The sequence below is a fragment of the Chanodichthys erythropterus genome, chromosome 17, assembly GCF_024489055.1.
Source record: "Chanodichthys erythropterus isolate Z2021 chromosome 17, ASM2448905v1, whole genome shotgun sequence".
NCBI classification, from domain to species: Eukaryota; Metazoa; Chordata; class Actinopteri; order Cypriniformes; family Xenocyprididae; genus Chanodichthys; species Chanodichthys erythropterus.
Genome location: NC_090237.1, coordinates 13,341,729 through 13,365,128, shown reverse-complemented (window position 1 = coordinate 13,365,128; position 23,400 = coordinate 13,341,729). Strand labels below are relative to the sequence as shown.

Genomic DNA, 23,400 nt, shown 5'->3' with positions numbered 1-23,400 from the left:
TGACGATAGTACACTAAAAAATTATGTTCATGATTTATCACATTTTTTTTTGTCAAATCAACTTAGATTATGTGGTTCAGATAACATATTTTGAGTTTCTGTTGATTAAACCAGTTGCCTTCATTGTATTAACTCAAATTTTTAATTTCAAGGAAAATTAAAATTTTTTTACAGTGTAGTGGAATAATAGTGGAAAATGAGCCATACATATTTTCCACTACTAATATTTTTTTATTGCTTGAAAAATACCTACATAAGCTCTTAAAAAAATGTTCTAAAAGTGATGCCATAGAACGTTCCACCAAAGAATCTTTGAGTCAAGAATTCTTTTTTTTTTTTTTTTTTTTTTTTTTTTATTAGTGCAAAGAACATTTTAAAAACCTCTTTCCAGTATAAAGAACATTTTTGCAATGTAAAGTTTCCATGAATGTTTAAGGTTCTTCATGGAGCAATAATGAACTTTTCTTTTTGAATTTTCTTTTTTTTCTTTTTTGAGTGTATCAATTATTTAACTTGTCCAGCAGGTGTCACTATTTCATCAGCCTCAGATATTAGTGGAAGAGGTCACTACGTAATCGCGCGTGCCTTCACGTAAAACATACTTACAAAACACTAACATGTGGAACGGTGAGTCTGTTTTTGTCAGAATTTAATAGATTGTTTAAACACATTAAATTAAGTTCATTTTATGTCTTGAATACAATTTTTGTTTTCAGTTTCTGAAGTTTTTTTTTTCTGTGGTGCTTAAAATAAAAACAACTAGGCTATGTGTAGCTGGCTGAAGGTGAAGATCATATTGTTTTATCGTTTCATTGTTTCATTGCAGAAACTAAAGACAACAACAAACTGTAATCACAAGGGTTGGCGTTTTAAGTAGACGAGTTAATACTAATGTTTTTTTAGGTTACCCTTCACTATTGCACGTTTAGGGAATGAAGCAGCATGTCTTCCGATAAGAAATGAAGACTCCCATCCATACATTTTGCGTGTGGTTTTATTTTCATTCATTCTTTTTTATCTTCATTCATGGACAAGCTAAGCTCTTTTAATGCCCTTTAAAGTTAAACATCCTCAGAGGGGAAGTTAAAGTGGGCTGCATGCTAAGCTGTATTTCGCTATAAGTTGGTCTTAATACTTTAATTTCAGACTCATGTAAATTACTTGAAGTTTTGGTAACGGAACACCACAGTAATGTTTCCATCCTAAAAGCCCTAATAATCATGGGGTCCGTGCGCGCGGCGTCTTGGCGCGCCTCAGTGAAAACAGCGAGCCATTGCTTTGACGTCACGGTGATGATGATGATTGGAATCCGAACGGCGAGTGTAGTGCGCGTGAAGCGGCTCCTGTGAACCTCAGTATGTTGATGCCTTAATAACAAGTGTTCAATTTACGCGCCAATTGCAGGTAAGTGAAAATAACTTCACCGGTTATGCTTAAATTGTTCTTCCCGATGCTGGATCCGACCATATAAATGCTCGTTAGTTGGTTAAAGTGCTGGGAGAATCATAATTTTGCTTTAAAGATGCAAATTGTTTCTTGTCTTTTAAGATACAGCACGCGCCTAAGTGTTCTTGTCTCCTGCATGCTCATTTATGCTTTCAGGACACGTACACTAAGTGTTATAAAATTATTACGTTTATGAACAAACTGTTGTAAATGTTGCGTAAAACAACTTGTCAATCAGGTGCACGCAGTAAAGACGGAATGTTGAAACAGACTGTTGCACGGAGGAAACGTCTGTCTTCGCTGCTTCAGTTCTGTTGCTTATTCTGTCATGATTTGCAAGCGAAATATAATCGTAAATGTCATATAGATAGATAGATAGATATGTGTGTGTCCAATAAACTGTAACTCAAGGTATCGGTAGATTTGTGTTATTACGATGTTATGAGTGTTAAACCTATTCGGGATTGTCATGTAGGACAAGGTGCATCCGTACCTTTTCCCCATTCATATCGTTGCTCTTAAATAAAGTGTTTAGTACCAACGTCAGATTTTTTTAAGACCATATAAGATACCCATATACTGTCTCGAATGCAACTCACTCACTCACTCACGCGCGCGCGCGCGCAAAATAATAATAATAATAAATCTAATCTTGAGGTTTGATATAAAAGCGGTAGTTTTTATATTTTATATATTTTATCTATCGCACTATTTGTTGATGTTATGCTGAAATAATACAACAATAATAATAATACGTTAGAATATTACAGATATTCAAAATAATCTTTTGATTGACACTTTTCTCCTTAATCAGTTATCACTTAATATCAGGACTAACAATAAATGGCACCATTTGGTAAGACCAAAGAAGATAAAGTAGTGAGATATATATATATATATATATTTTTATATATATTTTTTTTTTTTTTTTTTTTTTTTACGGATCAGACTGTTTATTGGTTTATTTGAAATAGATGTTCTCAGGTAAAAAAAAATTATTATTATTCTAAATTTGCCTTTCTACATAACTCTCTTATCTCTCACTATCATTATTAGTTGTCTTAGTATCAGAAAAAAATCTGAATTGGTTATTGAACACTTAAATCACAAAAATCGGTATAGGTATTAGTTGAACTTTAAGTAATATATAACTGCTTGGACAACTGACCTTATCGGTTTTTATAGTGCAGCTGTACGCTGCAACAGATGTGCGATTAAAATGTCACTCCTGCGGTGAGTTTTTATTCTTTTCTACTGTAGGAATGTCTCTCGGTGTTACTGCAAAATTATGGGTACAATTAAAACAAATTATGCTTCTTGCCTGAAGAACCATATTAGAATTTCAGGCATGTGTCGAATGCCGTCAGTTCAGTTTCACTTGGCAGCTTTCCACTACTATCACTGCGATTGCGTAACATTAAGTACATTTTGTGATGATTGGCTAGTGCCTCTGTACGGAGGTTCAGCAACAACAACGCCCCTTTGTCTTTTTCTCAAAGCACTGAGTTAACCTGTTTGAGTGATGATTAACATGACCTGTGTAACTGAGATGAATGAACTAAGCATTGCACATACAGTATGACGTAGTGTATTTTGTGCTCATTCTTGTTTTTGTTACGTGACTGATTGATGTTTACAGGTGTACTCAAGGAGAGAAGCAAATCTGTGAGATGGTTCGGTAAATGTCGATGTAATGGATTTGACTAAAATGGGTGCGATCCACCTCCAGAACCCCGGCCACCCCACGTCGCTCCTGCAGAAGGCCAACCAGATGCGCCTCTCTGGGACATTGTGTGATGTGGTCATCATGGTCGACAGCCAGGAGTTCCATGCCCACAGAACCGTGCTTGCATGTGCTAGTAAGATGTTTGAGATCCTGTTCCACCGCAACAGCCAACATTACACTCTGGACTTCCTCTCACCAAAGACCTTTCAGCAGATTCTGGAGTACGCCTACACTGCCACGCTCCAAGCAAAGCTGGAGGACCTGGACGACCTGCTGTACGCCGCAGAGATTTTAGAGATAGAATATTTGGAGGAGCAATGCCTGAAGATCTTGGAAACCATCCAGGCATCCGAAGAGAACGACACAGATGTGAACATGAACGAGAACGGTGCAGAGGATGCCGATGACCGCAGGATCAAGTACCTTAAGAGCACTTTTATCTCCAAAAAGCATTCCATACAGGACGCCGGCTATGGTACCGCTGCCCGCCATCGACTGGCTCTGGTTAGCATGGTCGATACGAGATCTTCAGAGTCCGCCCAACTGGGTCTTTCGACCGTCAGTCCGACTAAAGCAGCCGTAGAGGGCCTGATGAGCATGGGTCAGTCCGTCCTCCAAGGCAACATGTCTCAGAGTTTCTCACATAACCTTGGTAAGGCATCTCCATTGCTTGATAAGATCAAAACTGAGATGATGCAGGTAGATGAGGACTACCAACACGATGGCGGCTTCCCCAGGAACGGGGAGGGTGGCGGTGACTCCAGGCAGCACCGGGACACTCCTGGAACCCCGACCAGAGGCAGCGTCATCACCAGCGCCCGCGAGCTCCACTCCGCCGATAGTTCTGCTGATTCCCAAGGAGACAACAGCCAAGCGGGTCTGGTCAATATGGCCAGTCTGGCTGATAGACATTTCGCTTCACTGTGCTCTCTCCCACCCAACCATAAGAGCGAAAGCATGCTGCCCTTGCCTGTATCCATGGCCTCATCGCTACATGTGCCATCCTCCCTGGCCATGTCGATGGATTTCAGTGCATATGGGGGGCTCTTTCATCAGAGCTTGATTCAGAGGGAGTTCCTAAGCAAGCTCGGAGATTTCACAGCAAATGTGAAGCACGAGGTCCAAACCCAGAAAGAACGATGTGAGGTGTGTGATATGGAGCTGCCTGATAATGAAGCTGCTGAACAACACAGGTGAGTGAAGTTATTGGAGGCTTTCCTCTTGGTTTGACATGTTATTTATATTTATGTAAGGCATGGAACCCTATAAATGTCTTCGTTCTGTAGAACACAAAAAGAGATATTTAGCAGAATGTTCACGCTGCTTTTTTCCATACATTCAAAGTGAATGGTGACCAAAGATGATGAAAAAAAATTTAGCAGCGGAAAAAAACGAAAGACATTTGCGTTGGAAAAATTCGGACATGCTACGCTGTTGGCGTAATGTTTTTCGCATGCTATATAGTAGGGAAGTATTCTATTTCTGACGCAGTGAATGTCTAGAAGACATCTTTTTTAAACACTGAACTTAACATGAGCACTGCATTTTTAGAATGTTGTGTCATGCACAAAACACTGCAAAAGGTCTTAGATGCGAGACACGAGCACAATAGTTAAAGTCATCCGTCCAGCGAAGGTGTTTTTATGTTGAAAAATGTGAGATTCGAGCAGTGAAATGCAAGAAAATGCCAAGTCTCAAAGAGGCATTTTTTTAAGCTTTCCTGTTGGTTTGTCACATTATATTTATATAAGGCATGGAACCCTATGACTTTCTTCGTTCTGTAGAACACAAAAAGAGAAATTTAGCAGAATGTTCACACTGCTCTTTTACATACAATCAAAGTGAATGGTGACTAAAAACGATGAAAAAATTTGGCGACGAAAAAAAAAACTGAAAGATGTTTGGGTTAGAAAAACACAAGCAAGCAATAGAATGGAAAAAAACACAACCAGTGCATTCGAAAGTCTGAGTAGGTGCTACATTTGAATTTGAACGTACTTTGCAACCGTTAAAAAAGTATGTTCTATATACAGTAGTATGAATGTGGGTAGTATGAATGTAGTCCGGGCGTACTACATCCACCATGTTGTCATTATCACGTGACTTGAAGAGTCGTTTCACCTCCATTTATAAATCCTCACACTTCAGAATCTCGCCGGAAGTAGTAGGTCATCCGGGGATTTTCCGCCTATTGTTTTTCGAATGAGTACTATGAATTCGGACATGCTACTCTGTTTTTAGCATACTATATAGTTGGAAAGTATTTGATTTCGGATGCAGCGAATGTCTCGAAGACATGTTTTTTAAATGTTGTGTCATGTGCAAGACACTGCAAAAGATCTGAGATGCGAGACAAGAGCAAAATGGTGAAAGTCATTCATCTAGCGAAGGTGTTTTTACATTGAAAAATATGAATTAAAAAAGTGATGTTTCAGATCCTGTTCCACCGCACAAGCCAACATTACACTCTGGACCTTCTCTCACCAAAGACCTTCCAGAAGATTTTTTTTATAAGTTGAACTTTTCACGTGACATTGCAAAAGACGTCAGCATAATATTGGAAAACTTCCATCTAGGCCATGTATACAGTGTGTAAAAGACTTACTGTATGAAATGTGGTATTCAGAAGAAAGAAATTCATACAGGTCTACTGTAAAACAACATGAGGGTGAGTAAATGATGACAGAAATTTCATTTTTGGTTGAAATGTCTCTTTAATTGTACTTCCTCAGGCTTGTTGAAAGCAGTTAGAAACATCTGCCAGATCTGCATTGGAAGGCCTCGTCCTTTCACAAATGAAAGGGCAAGGACTTCCTGTGCAGAAAAGAAGTGCTTCTTAGTACAGCTTGACCCTGACCTTCCCTCCATAACCTGTGGCTTGACTCTGTCAAAATATAATTGACCAGGAGCAGCTTTGTTCAGATCGACAGATGGATTAGAAGCACTATTTTTCTAAGCTTAAACAACCAATACATATTCATAAAATCAGGCTTGTTTGTCCGTTTTTGTTTTTGCACAGAATGTGTTCACGATTTCACTTGGTGGACATCCAACTGGCGTCATGCCATATGTCAAAATAAAATATTTATTGCTGTAGTTGACATTTGAAACCCATTATTCGTCAAGCAAAGCCCATCATTATTGCAGTTTTATTGGTTTGGGCTTGACTGATGGCCATGCAGTTTAAACTTGGACTCTCAAACAGTAGGTTGTGCTTTATCTGTATTTATCAGAGTGGAAGATAACCCTGCTCCGCTCTCCTTAGTCTCTGTGGTGAAGATGGTCTGATAGTGACTTTAGCCTTCTGTCAGACACAGATAAAGTGGCCACACGTTGTGTGTATTGCAGTGCACCTGATACTCTTTCATTCATTCCCACAAATGCTGAACCCAGTGACACCGACCCGGGTTTCCTGTCTGATGCCTGACGAACACATCCTATCAGATTTTCTCCATTCCAGTGTGGCACTAAAACACATGATTGTGTTCCTTATTTGTCCAGATCTATTGATGAAAGTTCAACTTGTACTTACAATGACTTGAATACACCTTTTTTACTGTGTTTTGTTAAAAAAAAGAAAGAAAATCTTGTAGTTTGGCATAACCTTTTATTATATTATTTCAAAGTTAGGAGGACAGTACAATAATCCCATCTAGACAGTAGGTCAGTAGGTTAGCCAGTCACTAATATTTGTGCATAAACTCAGCTTGCCCTTTTTCTGGTTTGTGAACAGAGACAGATGTTAAGATCCGCCAACATCTGACTTGCACACAGGACATTATGAAAGCCCGGGGCCCCACGGGGTCATTGTGGTCATGGTGAGGCGACCCAATACCAATAACAGTTAAACTTTTGCCCCAATTGCGAGAGGCCCTCAAAGTCGTGAATCTTAACCCAGATGCACCCGCCAAAGCCTTCCCATTCCTCTGGAACAAGTCTAAGCATAGCCAACCGTTTGACATAAATGCAATAGCGGTGGACATCACAACAGTCGTGCAACAAACACACTTTCCTCTGGATTAAGACCTCTGCAAGCCTCTGTGCTTGGTCTCGGTCCTGTCATGCATGTCATTTCTGCCCCGTGGTCGAGCTGTGGAATGTGCTGCTTTCCACTGAGTGGATTTAATCTGCCGCTGATGTGTACTCACAATCTACCGCGGGCGGCAAGGGGACGAGTGATGCGTGCAGGGGCTCTGGGGACACAGATCAGCTCCGCTGCTTAGGAATCCCTGGAAGTGGGAGATCCTAGAGCACATGCATTGGCCCCGGCGCTCACAGCTCTAATTAGATCTTTTGTTATAGAGCAAACAGAGAGAGATTGAGAGACAGATAGAGGTCAAGAAAGATGAAATGGAGCTACTTCCTGTGTCTGTCTAATATATATATATATATATATATATATATATATATATATATATATATATATATATATATATATATATATATATATATATATATATATACAGCTATGGAAAAAATTAAGAGACCACTTAACATTGATTTCTGAACTTGGAGTGGTCTCTTAATTTTTTCCATAGCTGTATAGTGCTGGTAGTAACTGATTACATGTAATATGGATTACATAATCAAATTCCAAAAAATTAAGTACTTGTAAATAGATTATATTACGTTTTAAAATACTCGTAATCAGTCTACAGTTACTTTTTATTGATTACATGATCACATATTATTCACAGTAGAGTTGTCAAAAGTACCGACTTCGGTACCAAATCGGTACTATCATTTTAAAGATGTATCGCTTTGAGCGCTGTTGAGCGGATGTAAACGCCTCTGATTGGCCATTGTGTTCACATGTTCATCAGATATGTCTGCGATTGGCTACAATGATCAACGCTTCAAAAACCTGTTGTAAATAGTCATCAATGACGCTCTTCTCAGAGCGCTTACGCAGATACACACGGGAGCATTTGAAAGCAGGCATCTATCATGCTTCCGCTTTGAAAATGCTTTTAATTTCAAACACTTCCATGTGATTTCAAACGCTCCTGTACGTTGATCATTGTAGCCAATCACAGACATTTCCGATGAGCACGTGAACACAATGGCTAATCAGAGATGTTTACGAATCCGCTCAACAGCGCTCAAACCATCACATTTTTTAAATTTCAGTACCAACTTGGAACCGAAGTAGGCACTTTTGACAACTCTAATTCACACAATGGCAGTAAATCATTCATAATTTATTGTTTCTGCCTAATTCATTTGCATATCATTGCATATCGAATCAACGCCTGATGAACACATTAATTATTCGTATTATTATCACTCAGTAAGTCATTTAACCATGTATTGCTATGTTTTTGAAAGGTTTATTTCTTTCAAATGCATTTAAACACAAAAAAACTTTATTTATTTTAATTATTACATTTATGATTTATTTAATTATTAGCTTCCCCAGTTTGTGAAACCCTGACGTAATGTAATGTTTAATGCACATCATGTTGTTGATAACAAAGAATGGAATATATTTTCTTTCTCTTTGTATTATTATATCAGTATGGTACAAGATTGATTCAAATCAATGTGATAAACGAGTTAGGTCAAAAGTAATCTGAAAGTAATCAGATTATATTACCTAAAAGGTATAATGTAGTGGATTACGGTACTAACTACAATTTTTATCACGTAACTTGGAATCAGTAACCGACTTTTCGACAGAGTAAAGAAACTAAAGCACAGAGATAATGAGTGTCTTTCACACACCAGGCTTCAGAGCACATCTATTGTCTTCTCAACTGTTGCTTCAGATGACCTTTTGTTTACTCAGCCTCTCCCTTTATCCTCTGTTAACTACAACAGCAGCCCTAACTACATACCACTAGTCTCCTGAGAGGACACTGTATATGCCCATTCTTAACAGGACGTTTGGTAGACCTGATTAAGATTATCGCCAGTAATCATATGCTGCAGTTTATTTTATCTATGTTGGGATCTGAGCTTTTATATGCCTGTAAAAATAGAATGTGAAAAGCTATTTTTATTTGTTTTGAACCTCTTAAGTCAGGTTTATTTTTGCAAATATAAATTTATTTATTTTTTACTTGAATAACACATTTTAGGTTACAATAGGTGTATTTTTAGGTTTAATGACGTATTTTTATTAAAAGATACATGTACTTGAGAAGCAGAATTGTGTGGCAAATAGTCTTCCTCAGTTCTTAACCTCAGTTTTGTCTATTTATGCTTGTAATAAATTAAATATTGGTAATACTTTAGTTTTGGGACCAATTCTCATTATTATCTAGTTGCTTATTAGCTTGCATAGAATATTGGCTGTTTATTAGTACTTATAAAGCACATATTAAGTCAATAGTTCACCCAAAAATAAAAATTCTGTCGTCATCATTTACTCACCCTCAATTTGTTCCAAGCCTCTATGAATTTTTTTTTTTTCTTCAGCTGAACCCAAAAGAAGATATTTTGAAGAATATGGGGAATGGGCCCCACTGATTTCCTTTTTATGGAAAAATACTATTGAAGTCAATGGATGAACTGTTTGGTTACTGACATTCTTCAAAATATCTTCTCTTGTGTTCAGCAGAGGAGAGAAACAGGCTTGGAACAAATTGAGGGTGAGAAAATGGTGACAGAAATTTCATTTTTGGGTGAACTATCCCTTTATCTGCATGACTACTTCCCTTAATCCTACACTATACCTAAACTTAACCACTACAACAACTACCTTACTAACTATTAATAAGCAGTCAATTAGTTTGAGGCAAAAGTCATATTTAGTAGTGAATGTGTTCCCCCAACTAAAGTGTGACTGAAATATTTTATAACAGATTTGTAAAGATAGCTCTAGTGATAGATCATGAATCTACTGAAAGATTAGCATGACATTTATAAGGATCGACAGTGTAGAAGGGGCCAAAGAAAACACATTGAGCCCATTAATGGATAACCCAGCCTCCGGAGAAGATATGTTTTCAGAGAGCATTGCCCTGGTCAAGCTTCATTAGCGCTTCAAGCCCTTCCTGTCCCACAAGACTATGGCCACCCAGTGATCTTTAAACTTCTGTCTTCTCCGCGGACCTCTGGAATCCAGTTGGTCAAGACTTTAAGCCCTCTAGTATCTTTTCACCCCAAAGCCTGCTATCAGGCAAAGACAGGACTCTTTCAGCCTTATCAGGGCTATACAGGTCAACTCTTTAGGGTCGGGTCAAACTTCTGACCTTCGGCGCCCTGAGGGTGTTTTTTCTTCTCTTTCTCATATTGTTCTTGTGTTCAAACCCTCTTTTGTGTGTTTGAGTGTGTGCGTGCCTGTTTTCGTAGCTCTGGCCCGTAGCCTTGGGGGTTGGGTGACTTATTGATTGGCCACTCTGAGATTCAGTTGAAAACAGTGACTTTAGTCACAGTTCCTAAACTCTAGCGTAATATGCCAAAATACAAACAACTTTGATTTCGTTGGCTCGGCCACATGTTTTGCTGTCTGTGCCCTTGTAACCCAAACTCCTGATCAAAGTAAAAGGTTAGTTTAATCCTAGGATGTTGACCGGTAGCCTGCATTTCACTCTAATTCCACACAGTAGGCGTAATGTGGCCCTTGTGCCAGAGCTCTTGTTGGCTCACTGAGAAAGAGTCAAAGTTTACATCCAGCTCTTTTCCTAGAAAGTGTTTATAGTTGTCGCTTTAGTCTTGGGCTTACACAATGATGTCTACATGCTCATTATAGTGTATATAAGCTTGAAGAAAATGTAGAAATACAGAGTATTCGGGCTAAAGATGGGCTTTGGATCATTCACAGTCTTACAAAGATGTCAGAAATGATTGTTGTTCGCTTAATACCTGTAAAACTTAAGCAGTTCAGTATTTTAATAGTTGCACATTATTTTAATACTTAAATGGTCATAAACAATTTTGTTAATTAGTATTTCTGTCTTGTTTTCCAGTAAAATGTCTAAAATCCTTAAAAAAAAAAAATCAAGCAAAGTAACTTTTTTCAAGTAAAACAAAATATTTTTGTAGATATCTATCTATCTATCTGGATAAAAAATAAGAAAATGATTCTCTTGCAGTGTTTACATCAAATGTCGTCACTCTCAAATTGTTGCAAAGAATTACCCATTTCATCTGATATCATATGAGAGATACTCCAGTACACTAAGTGAACCCTAAGATTAAATGTTTAATGTTTAAACATTAGAAAAATACCCAGATCAGTTTAAAGGTCAGGGATTCAGCATACTATCAAGGCCACTGTGGCAAATTTGAGCAGTGTGTTGCGTAAAAAAATGACAGGTTATTGGTGTCATAGCACTTGTTTGTGCTGTGTCACATTGACCTTGAGTGAGACATATAACCTTACCTGGAACCTGAGTTTAATAGAATAATAATGTTTGTTGAGAGGCTGATGGTGCTCCACTAAGTATCTACATTTTCATTACAAAATTATAGTAAATCACCCACGGAAACATCACCCTGTTGTTACACCATGTTCCCAGACAACATTTGGCAGCTTTTCCAACCTGCATAACAGCGTTAGAAGCTTTCTAGACAGAACTCTGTGAAATTACCAGCGGCGATCTTTCAAAAGACCCTGAGGGAAACACAGTCAGCTGTGAGGATGTACTCGTGCTGTCATAATGGCACTGGCCTCGCTCGCACAATGCCGTCAGGTCATTGAGCATCCGCTGCACGGGGAAATTGAACACTTCCCAATTTGCTGAGAATCTTTCCAGTTTCCCTCTCAAGCCTTGCAAGGAAGAATGTCACCGAAGCCGCTGCCAAACATGGTTTTAATGCTATATATACAGCCTGTGCCGCATTATGTTGAATTATTTTGTTACATTTTATTATGGTTTGTTAGGCATCTTAACAAAACGAGCAAACTCTAACCTAAAGGATTAAACATTTATGTGCAACTTGTCCTTCTCTGTTTGTTAAAGACATGAATGATGCCTCAAATCATGCAACTTGTTAAATATTTGTGTTATTACTCAATAAGTGCTTAACAAATAATTTTCGGCTGGTGGATGATAATGTGAAATCCCATAATCTTACATTAAAAGGGGGCACAAGTCTTGTCTAGAGACCAGGGACTGGATTCATGAAAATTTTCTTAAGAAAGAATCTACGAAATTTCCTAAGATAATGTTCTTAAGTACAATTCTTAAAATATTAAAGGTATTCATAAGTTATTCATGGTCTATATTTGACTTGTTTTAGTGGAGTTGTTACTGAATTTCACATACAGTAAAAAGTCACATTAAAAAAAAAAATAATAATAATAATAAATGCATTAAACATCTTTCCCATGGGGAAGTTTTTTACAATGATTTTTAAGAACACATTTTTCAGAATTTCAAATTCTTAAGTGTTGCCTTTAGAACAATCTTATGAGAAAAATAAGATAACATTTTTAAGTAATGTTTTTGGGAATCTAAAATATTCTTAACTTTACATTAAAGTTAGATAATAAGATGAAAAATTAGCCGTTGAAGAAATAGTTCACCCAAAAATGAAAATTATCCCATAATTAACTCACCCTCAATCCATTCTAGATGTATATGACTTTCTTCTTTCAGCCGAACACAATTGAAGTTATATTAAATAATATCCTGGCTCTTCCCAGCTTTATTATGGCATTGAATAGTGCTTTTAAAGCTCCAAAGAGCATATCCATCCATCATAAAAGTGATCCATACGACTCCAGTGGATTAAAAAAATGCCTTCCGAAGCGTAGGTTTTTGAAGAAAAATATCCATATTTAAAATTTTATCAACTATAATCCTGGCTTCCGGCAACAGCCATACGCGCTCATGAGAAAGTCTAGTTCTGGCGGAAGGGTGAGCTTTGACCCAACTATCAAAATGAAGTGTTCTGTACTATCAAAAAAGTATTTTACTATTACCATATATATATATATTTTTTTTTTTTTGAGTTTTACCATGTATACCATTAAACTACCTACGTAGATGTCCTTTAGAGTATCTTATAAGTACTGTTGCACATAAATATGATCATTTGTGTAATGGTTCCAGCTAACCTATCTTGATAAATGGACATTTGTTTGTGGGATTGTGTGAAGTGTTTCTGTTTTCTCATTCATGCTTCATAGGGTTTGCTCATACTGCTTTGGGGAAGACTCCCTTTAAAGCTGCCTCATTGGTAATTTGGCAGTGCTCTAGTATCCGATTGCACACATCAGCCCCTGAATTGCTCTCTCAGTGGGAAAGGTACTCTAGCAGCTCAGCTCTGGCCTGCCATTAATCAAAGCCACTTCCAGTGGCCCACTCCAGAAACACAAGCGCTTGCCCTGTCTCAAACAGACAGCTCGACAATTTGTCTCCTTAGAGAAAGTCGACATTTTAATGCCTGCATTTTAATAGGAATGTATAACAGCGGCCTGTAGAGACAAATGGACCATCATCTTTACAGATTGGTTTTTCTCCTCTAACCTCGTCTGAACTGTTTTGTTCAGGGCAGGTGTACTTAAATCGGCCAGAAGATTGAGTTTTAACACTTTGTTCTTTCAAAGGTTCGATTTCCATGTTTAACGTTGGTCTAACATTGATCTGACTTCAGGATTATTTAATATTCTTTTGTTACTGTCTGTATCTGCATATCAGTGTCAGACACTGGAGCACAATCTAGACTATTTGAATAATGCAGTGAGTTGTCATGATGTTTCATGTCTGTGTCTATTTGGATTTGCTTTGACAGTGACTGGGATCAAGACGAGTAGTATTGATTTTCCTCTTATTGTTCAATTTACTAGGTATTTCTCCACATTTCACATCAGTGTTGTTCAATCTTTCGTGTCTTTCAAGTGGACAGAGGCAATGAGATTAATAGCGGGTTTCTGAAAGGTGCTCTGTTACTGAGCAATCAAATTGCTGAGCAGGTTTGATAATACATTGATTAATACTAGCAACTCACAATTAAGTATATTTAGATGAAAAACAAAATGCTAATTTGAAAATGAAAATGAAAATAATGTCATTTATTACTCACCCTCATGCTGTTCCACACCCGTAAGACTTTCGTTAATTTTCGGAACACAAATTAAGATATTTTAGTTGAAATCCGATGGGGCTTCCATAGCCAGCAATGACACTTCCTCTCTCAAAATCCATAAAGGTACTAAAAACATATTTAAATCAGTTCATGTGAGTACAGTGGTTCAATATTAATATTATAAAGCAATGAGAATATTTTTGGTGCGCCAAAAAAACAAAATAACGATTTATTTAGTGATGGCCGATTTTAAAACACTACTTCAGGAAGCTTTGGAGCATAAATGAATCAGCGTGTCAAACCGCCAAACTGCTGAAATAATGTAACTTTGGCGCTCCAAATAGCAGATTCGACACAAAAGATTTATAATGCTCTGAAGCTTCCTGAAGCAGTGTTTCGGCCATCACTATATAAGTCATTATTTAGTTTTTTTTTGCCGCACCAAAAATATTCTTGTCACTTTATAATATTAATATTGAACCACTGTACTCACATGAACTGATTTAAATATGTTTTTAGTACCTTTATGGATCTTGAGAGAGGAAATGTCATTGCTGGCTATGCAGGCCTCACTGAGGCATCGGATTTCATCAAAAATATCTTAATTTGTGTTCTGAAGATGAACGAAGGTCTTATGGGTGTGGAACGACATGAGGGTGAGTAATAAAAGACATTATTTTCATTTTTGGGTGAACTAACCCTTTCAAATATTTATTTTCCATATTCCACAGAAAAAAAAGAAAGTCATACAGATTTGAAATGGCATAAATGATTTTTGGGTAAACTGTCCATATAAGGACATCCACCATAACCAATCAGACACTTTTTCTAAGACTTTCACAAAGCATATTTTAAAATAACTGCTCAATAAAAAGTCTTAAAGGGATAGTTCACCCAAAAATGGAAATTCTGCCATCATTTGCTCACCCTCAAGTTGTTCCCAACCTCTATGAATTTCTTTCTTCTGCTGAACACAAAAGAAGATATTCTGAAGAGTGTTGAAACTAAACAATTGTGGGGCACCATTGACTTCCATAGTATTTTTTTTCCACACTAGGGATGTCAGTGGGGCCCATCCGCTGTTTGGGCATCCATATTTTTTAAAATATCTTCTTTTGTGTGCAGAAGAAGAAAGAAACTTGAGGGTGAGTAAATGATGACAGAATTTTCATTTTTGAGAACTGTCCCTTTAAGACTTGTTTGAAAGGGTTAATTTACCCAAAAATTAAAATTCGTTAATTACTCACCCTCATGTTGTTCCACACCCGTAAGACCTTTAGTCATCTTCAGAACACAAATTAAGATATTTTTGGTAAAATCTGTGGTTCAGAGCATGTATCAAAAAGAGGCTTTGTTAAGTGTTTTGAAATGTTTCAAAATTTCAGTGGTTCATGTGACTTTGGCAGTTTGATACACTGATTCAAAACAAAAGATCCGTAAAGCTTCATGAAGCAGTGTTTAGAAATCGCCCATCACTAGGTATTGTTGAATAAAGTCTTTATTTAGTTTTTTTGGTGCACAAAAAGTATTTTCGTCGCTTCATAACATTAAGGTTGAACCACTGTAGTCACATGAACTGATTTAAATATGTCTAATATAGTATCATTCTGGGCATTGAAAGTGTTCATTATCTTGCTGTCAATGGAGGCCTCACTGAGCCATCATTAAAAATGACATCAATGAAAACATAGTGCTAATGACACTTTAATTAATAATTTTTCGATCCGACAAAAATTGTCTTGAAATATTGTGTTCAATACTGTAGATTCATTACAAAAGAGGTGTTTTGATGACCATGGCTGCGATGTTATAAACTGGATGAAGACAATTACTGTAACAGTTATTATTACTGTTAGCATACTAAAGCCAATCATGCTAAAATCCATTAGAGAATGCGTGTCTCTTGTGTGTTTCTGCTTTAAAACAGCATTTCAGCTACATACAGTAAAGCTAGACAGGATGAACTCACTAGTCTCAATAAACTGCATTATACGTCTGCATTAATGTGGTACTGTTAAAAACCCTAGTCGTTTGGTTGTTCTCAAAGCTTAGCTGCACAATAATATGTCATTTTCAAGCCAAAAGGCACCATTCAGTAAGATAACACTAGTATTTTTCCAGCAAACACACAAATCCGTAGATAACGTCTGTTGGCTGCCGACAGCGGTGCTCAGCATGTCCACTGCGGTTGAGTGGATATTGTTTATGGGAGGCTGGGCTCTGTCAGGCGGTCTATTTCAGACCCTGTGTTGTGGCTGCAAAGGGGGACAACGCAGCAGATGCTACAGATTGTGAAATGCGGCTAACACGCATTCTGTCTGCGCCCTCAACCGAAGGGCACATGACCTGAGCAAACATCCTTGGGCAAATAAAATGACCATACTTGAGCATGTTGACTCTAGTCTTTGAATCTGAATAGAAAGCTAATTCGCTTCCATTACTCTGAATGATCTTCAACATAATGTCCTGGAATTAATATTTTAACACGACCGTTCTTGGTGGTAGAGAGAGTTCGCTTTAATAGCTTTTTTCAAGGTGAAATAATATGCCCCTGTTCATAATGAGCCTGTGCATGTCTGGCAGCGCCCCGGTTGCGGAGCGGTGATAATTAAGGGCTCTATAGCAGGAATAAAGGTTACGTCTGCGGCGGGCTCGCTCGACTGCTCGTTGATGCAGCGCACGCGCCGACGGTGCGTCTGTGTGTGTGTGGCTGGAATTCACATGAAAGGACTCGGGCGAGAGAAGAGAACAGGAGTGGGCGGGGGACGAGTCGTTGATATGTACAGCGTGACTCAGTTAAACATACCGAACTGCTGGGGTATTTCAGGAGCATTTAATACGTTTCAATTAAAACAAATATTTAGAGCGAGAGGACAGATTAAACGGACAGTCGGCATGTTTAACTTTGACGGGTGGTTTTTGGCCTTACGGTTCACTCCCGGCCTGGCTACTTCATTGAAATGGAGTGTATATATTTGTTCAGGTTCTTTGTGTACCCTTTCTCTGAGGCGTGTTTAATTTTTCATAAAACAAAGCCATAAATGTTTTTCTCTCAAGCCACCAGGTCACTACGTCTGGACGATAAATATTTCATAGCTCTGCTGAAGCTAGTTCTGTCCCGAATGTTCGTTTGTAGACAAGCTAGTTGCGTTTCTTCAATTCAGGTCTAGGTTTATTTTAAGGCATATGCTATTCAGTTCATTAATAGCTTTTGCTGTATTAGGCCTAATTGATTCAGACCTGCTTGATGAATATTTCGAGTGCCTGAAGTCTTTGAAGTATGTGCCCTAAACCTTTCACAGCACCCTGTCGAGAGTATCATCAAAATAAACTATGAGCCACAGACGCAGGCGTGTTTAGAATATCAAGCGTGGATTTGTGAAGCTGCGTTCCTAAATAAAAGTGCATTTTTAACTTTAAAGGAATAGTTCATTTAACTAAAAGCTTCTCTTTCTTCCTTATGAACACATAAGGAGATGTTTTGGAGAATGTTCGAATTTTCTCTTGCGACACAACTCTCAGATCTCATTCATGCATGCACATATCATATGATGAAAGAATTAGGCCTACATTTTCGAGTGAATTGATCCTGTATATCCAATCCAAATGAGCAGTTATACTATATACAGTATTACATTACATTTCATTATAGGGAAACTGATCAAATGTATATTTTCAATATAAGTAGCTTTGAATAAAAGCATCTGCCAAATGATGTATATATATATACTGTATTATATATATATATATATATATATATATATATAATTATTAAAATTAGTGCTGTCAATCGATTAATTGAATAATTAATTTTTTTCCATTTTTTCTGTAATTAATCGTGATTTTAAAAAAAGTTTTTAATATTTTGTATTATAAATTGTAATAATATGTAATTTTATATTTTAAATATTTGTTTAATGCCATCTTTTTATGAATGAAAGTCAGTTTCACTGATACTAATACTGGTACTGATGTCTTTATGAGATTGATTTATATATAAAACATCAATTATAGACATTAAACATTACAGTATAATTGAAAGCTAACAATTTCAACATTTATTAGTCTTGAAGAATAACTTCATTTAAGTGAACTTAAAACAATCTTCACATTAACTCATAATAATGTCATATTTTCCTGTGGCCTTCCTACCTGTCTAACAAATAGAAAATATACAGAAATTGAATAGTTATGAAGTTATGAAACACTTTACAGTCTTCACTGGGTGAATTATAAATTAAATATAGATTAATCCGATTGCTTATTAAAGCTCCAGTTTTCTCTGTTACCTTTGTTCTTTGATTAACATTAATGACAGACATCACAGCAACTTTTTATTAGGCTGCTGTCACTTTAAGACCAGTCGTGCCGAACATGATGCGGATCTGACGCTCATCTCATTTCTTCACAAGTCTTTAAGTTAATTTAAGACTGCTCTAATGAGAATACTTGACAAATCTGGCATTTTGGCATCATAGGTTATTTTATTTTATTATTTTATTTTATTATTTATTTAAATATTCGCTCAACCTTCCAACTGACTAAACCAGACTAGGGAGTGTACGAAATCTGTTTAAAAACCATCATTAATTTTTGTTATTCTTTCTACTTATTAAAATATATATTCACTTAAAATATGTAATGTGCTTGACTGTAGATTATATCTTGTTATATCTCTATCAAACTCATTTTGATGCCATTTTCTCACTGGAAAGCACACACTACCTGTTAAATTTAACATCAAGGTCAAGAAAATGTTCAGCTCTTCCCCTTTCAAATTGTAATGGTCAAAGTGTGTAGATACTGTGTGTGGCTACACCTGTTTGATTTCTCAATATGTGGATTCACAGGAAGTTGCACGGTGGAGTGAAGACCTTTGGCTGTGAGTTCTGTGGAAAGCAGTTCCTGGATAGTTTACGACTGAGGATGCACATGCTGTCTCATTCAGGTAACCCACCCCCCGTCCACCCCACTCTATAAACAACATGATCACACACAAATGTAGTCCCGATAAGGATGAAAACATAGGTTACAGTACCATTGCACAAGTGATACGTGATCTCTGTTGTGCAACAAGTGTCAGCCCCCTGTTGCCCTGTGTTTGTCCACTATGTACCGCACTCTTAACCTGCTCTAACAGATGGAACATTGCACTTCTGTTAGTGACGCAGTGTTTGGTTATCCCCGTCTTCCCGCTTCCCTCTCCAGTCTCATGTGTGTCTCAACTGTTACATTTCAAGCCTGGCAGAGATCCAGTCTGGGCACTTTGCCACATTATTTAGTACTGTATGTACAGTGTATCTTGCCAACTTGTTTTTTTTTTTGTTTTTTTTCTCATTGTAATAGGGAGGTGTAGGACAGAAACACATTTAAGGGAGGGGACAGATCCAGTTGTTTATACACATCCAAACCCATAATTATGTGATCATGTTGAAATGATGCTGTTACACGTTATGTAAGCGTGTGGTATTGTTTCTTCCCAATGTGTGCTATTAAGTTCGAACTTTTGCCGTCAGATTTTGGTTATCAAAAGGATCTGTTGCATAACCGTAGACATAAAATAAACCAGACGCAGACTGCAAAGTGAAGTTTAGTGCCGAAACTCTGTGTTTTGACTTATGTTGTCCAGCTGTCATCCTGTTTTTTATTGTAGCTCCTTTTTTAAGATATTTCCCTTTCAGTCGTTGCTTTACAGAGTGTGTTATGTGGTCTACCGACATTGGTTTTTCATATAAAAATGCCACTAGTGAAAACACTGCAATTTAATTTTTATTACAAATTTAATTAAAAATGTAAAGATTTGTTGTTAATTACAAATTATATTATCAGCGTAGCAGTTTTAATTTTATGATTTCAAAGAACACATATTTAACACAATATTTACTCAAAAGTAATCATAATAAATAAATAAATAAATTAATTAATTAAATATTAGCCAATAAATCAGCCTGTACTATATATATATATATATATATATATATATATATATATATATATATATATATATATATATATATATATATATATATATAAATATATATGTCAACAGGCAAAGAACACTTATTCAACACATTTACTCAAATAAATAAGTAAAGTAAAAAAAAAAGAAAAGAAATATAAGACAATAAATCAACCTGGACAATATATATGCAAACAATAAAATAACACTTAGTCAGCACAATGTTTACTCAAAAAAAAAAAAAAAAAAAAAAGTTTTAAATATCAACCAATAAATCAGCCTGGACAATATATATATATATATATATATATATATATATATATATATATATATATATATATATATCAACAAAAAAGAATAGTTATTTAAAAAAATATTTACAAAAAAAAAATTAATTAATTAATTAATTAATTAATTAATTAATTAATTAATTAATTAATTGAATATCAACCAATAAATCAGTCTGGACAAATATAAGTAATAAATCAACCTAAATCAACTCTTAAATCCAATCCTCCTAATCTGTTATAAATCAATAAACACTGGCGCATATATATATATATATATATATATATATATATATATATATATATATATATATATATATATATATATATATATATATATATATATATATATATATATATATATATATATGGAACAATAAAATAACTTATTCAACATTATTTACTCAAAAAAATAAATAAAATAAAATATCATTTAATCAGCCTGGGCAATATATATGAACCAATTACTTTTGTCACCTTTATGATAGCAGAGAAAAGACATTTTTGGGGGGAAATGGAAGAATGACATTGAAACAAGTTGCAGATTCAAACCTGCTTCTTCAAGCCAAGGCTCCAGGTTCAGTATTAGGAATCTTAGAACATGATTGATGCTTATTGAATTCAGTAGTTGCCCACACTAAATTGTGCTTTAGAGGGGAATGTCCTGTTTCGAGTTGAGGGGAAATACACTCAAACTGGCAGCAGAGTGTGTGTGTGTGTGTGTGTCCGTCTGTCTGATTAAGTCTATAGTCGTCTCTCTGGAGGGTTTGTGAAGCCCATCTCACTTGACTTTATCAGCTCACGTTTTTGTCAAGATTCTGACAGTGCTCTTCTCCAAATGAACTAAAAAAGAATCCTCTCTTTTATGTCTTATTCTCTGTCTGTCTCTCTTTTATGTTTATGAAAGTGAGAGGAAAAGGTGTATTATTTTTCCTTCCAAATCCAACCCTCCTAATCTGTTATAAATCAATAAACACTGGCAACAATATTCAGTTCCTCCCACATATAATCTGCTCATAATCCGCTGTCGCACCTGTTCACGCATGACATGAACGAGAGCGAATCTTCATCATGTGCGGCGTTCGGGCTGAAAGCCCTGTCAAGATGTTTTCTCTTAATATCTCTTTCTCTTTTTTCTCTGTCTTTCTCTCTCTGTCTGGGAGAAGCCCTGCTCTGTGCCTGGCGACACGCCAGCTCTTCCCTCGCACTGATGACATCATCAGCTGCCGGCAGGTCTGGATGTTCTGCCAGCATTCTGGAGCATTTATGATTGCTCGCAGATGTGTGTCCAGGAACATACTGTACCCAAATCCCAAAATTAATCAAACTTGACTGCTCTCCAAGCCACTGCTCTCCAAAATAGCGTGAGCACTGGGGTGGAGGGAGGACTCTGGTGGAGTCCTAAATAAAACAAAAATGCAGAAAGAAAACAGAAATGTTGACTGCAGGCCCTTAGAGGCTAACTCGAGAGGATGGAGCAGACGTCTGCACTGTGGTCGAAGTGTTAAAAGGTTACGTCCAAGGGCATGTACAGTACATGCCACCATGCCAGTTTCTGGCACTTTTTCTATCTAAACAGTGTTCTATGCTGTCACTTACAAACCCGATTCCAAAAAAGTTGGGACACTGTACAAATTGTGAATAAAAACAGAATGCAATGATGTGGAAGTTTCAAATTTCAATATTTTATTCAGAATACAACATAGACGACATATCAAATGTTTAAACTGAGAAAATGTATCATTTTAAGGGAAAAATAAGTTGATATTAAATTTCATGGCATCAACAAATGTTTACCACTGTGTGTCATCCCCTCTTCTTTTTATAACAGTCTGCAAACGTCTGGGGACTGAGGAGACAAGTTGCTCAAGTTTAGGAATAGGAATGTTGTCCCATTCTTGTCTAATACAGGCTTCTAGTTGCTTAACTGTCTTAGGTCTTCTTTATTGCATGTTCCTCTTTATGATGCACCAAATGTTTTCTATGGGTGAAAGATCTGGACTGCAGGCTGGCCATTTCAGTACCCGGATCCTTCTTCTACGCAGCCATGATGCTGTAATTGATGCAGTATGTGGTCTGGCATTGTCATGTTGGAAAATGTAAGGTCTTCCCTGAAAGAGACGACGTCTGGATGGGAGCATATGTTGTTCTAGAACTTGGATATACCTTTCAGCATTGATGGTGCCTTTCCAGATGTGTAAGCTGCCCATGCCACACGCACTCATGCAACCCCATACCATCAGAGATGCAGGCTTCTGAACTGAGCTCTGATAACAACTAGGGTTGTCCTTGTCCTCTTTAGTCCGGATGACATGGTGTCCCAGTTTTCCAAAAAGAATTTCAAATTTTGATTCGTCTGACAACAGAACAGTTTTCCACTTTGCCACAGTCCGTTTTAAATGAGCCTTGGCCCTGAGAAATTGCCTGCGCTTCTGGATCATGTTTAGATATGGCTTCTTTTTTGACCTATAGAGTTTTAGCCGGCAACGGCGAATGGCACGGTGGATTGTGTTCACCCACAATGTTTTCTGGAAGTATTCCTGAGCCCATGTTGTGATTTCCATTACAGTAGCATTCCTGTATGTGATGCAGTGCCGTCTAAGGGCCCGAAGATCACGGGCATCCAGTATGGTTTTCCAGCCTTGACCCTTATGAACAGAGATTGTTCCAGATTCTCTGAATCTTTGGATGATATTATGCACTGTAGATGATGATAACTTCAAACTCTTTGCAATTTTTCTCTGAGAAACTCCTTTCTGATATTGCTCCACTATTTTTCGCCGCAGCATTGGGGGAATTGGTGATCCTCTGCCCATCTTGAGAGACACTGCCACTCTGAGAGGCTCTTTTTATACCCAATCATGTTGCCAATTGACCTAATAAGTTGTAAATTGGTCCTCCAGCTGTTCCTTTTATGTATATTTAACTTTTCCGGCCTCTTATTGCTACCTGTCCCAACTATCTAAATCAGACAATGTCATAGGTTTGGGAAGTTGGCGGGT

The 23,400-nt window shown here is 37.0% G+C and overlaps 1 protein-coding gene across 2 annotated transcripts in view; it reads left to right on the top strand.

The window, feature by feature from the left end:
- The first annotated feature begins 1,176 nt into the window (after positions 1–1,176).
- Positions 1,177–23,400, top strand: part of zbtb16b (zinc finger and BTB domain containing 16b) — a 60,197-nt gene continuing 37,973 nt past the window's right edge. Inside the window, exons 1-3 of one of the 2 annotated variants that reach the window (XM_067364348.1) lie at positions 1,177–1,404; positions 3,086–4,365; positions 19,003–19,100. In XM_067364348.1, coding sequence (XP_067220449.1) covers positions 3,140–4,365; positions 19,003–19,100 — 1,324 coding nt within the window. In that variant the 5' untranslated portion in view covers positions 1,177–1,404; positions 3,086–3,139. The remainder of the gene's footprint in view (positions 1,405–3,085; positions 4,366–19,002; positions 19,101–23,400) is intronic. The other variant, XM_067364347.1, reaches the window with a different exon arrangement.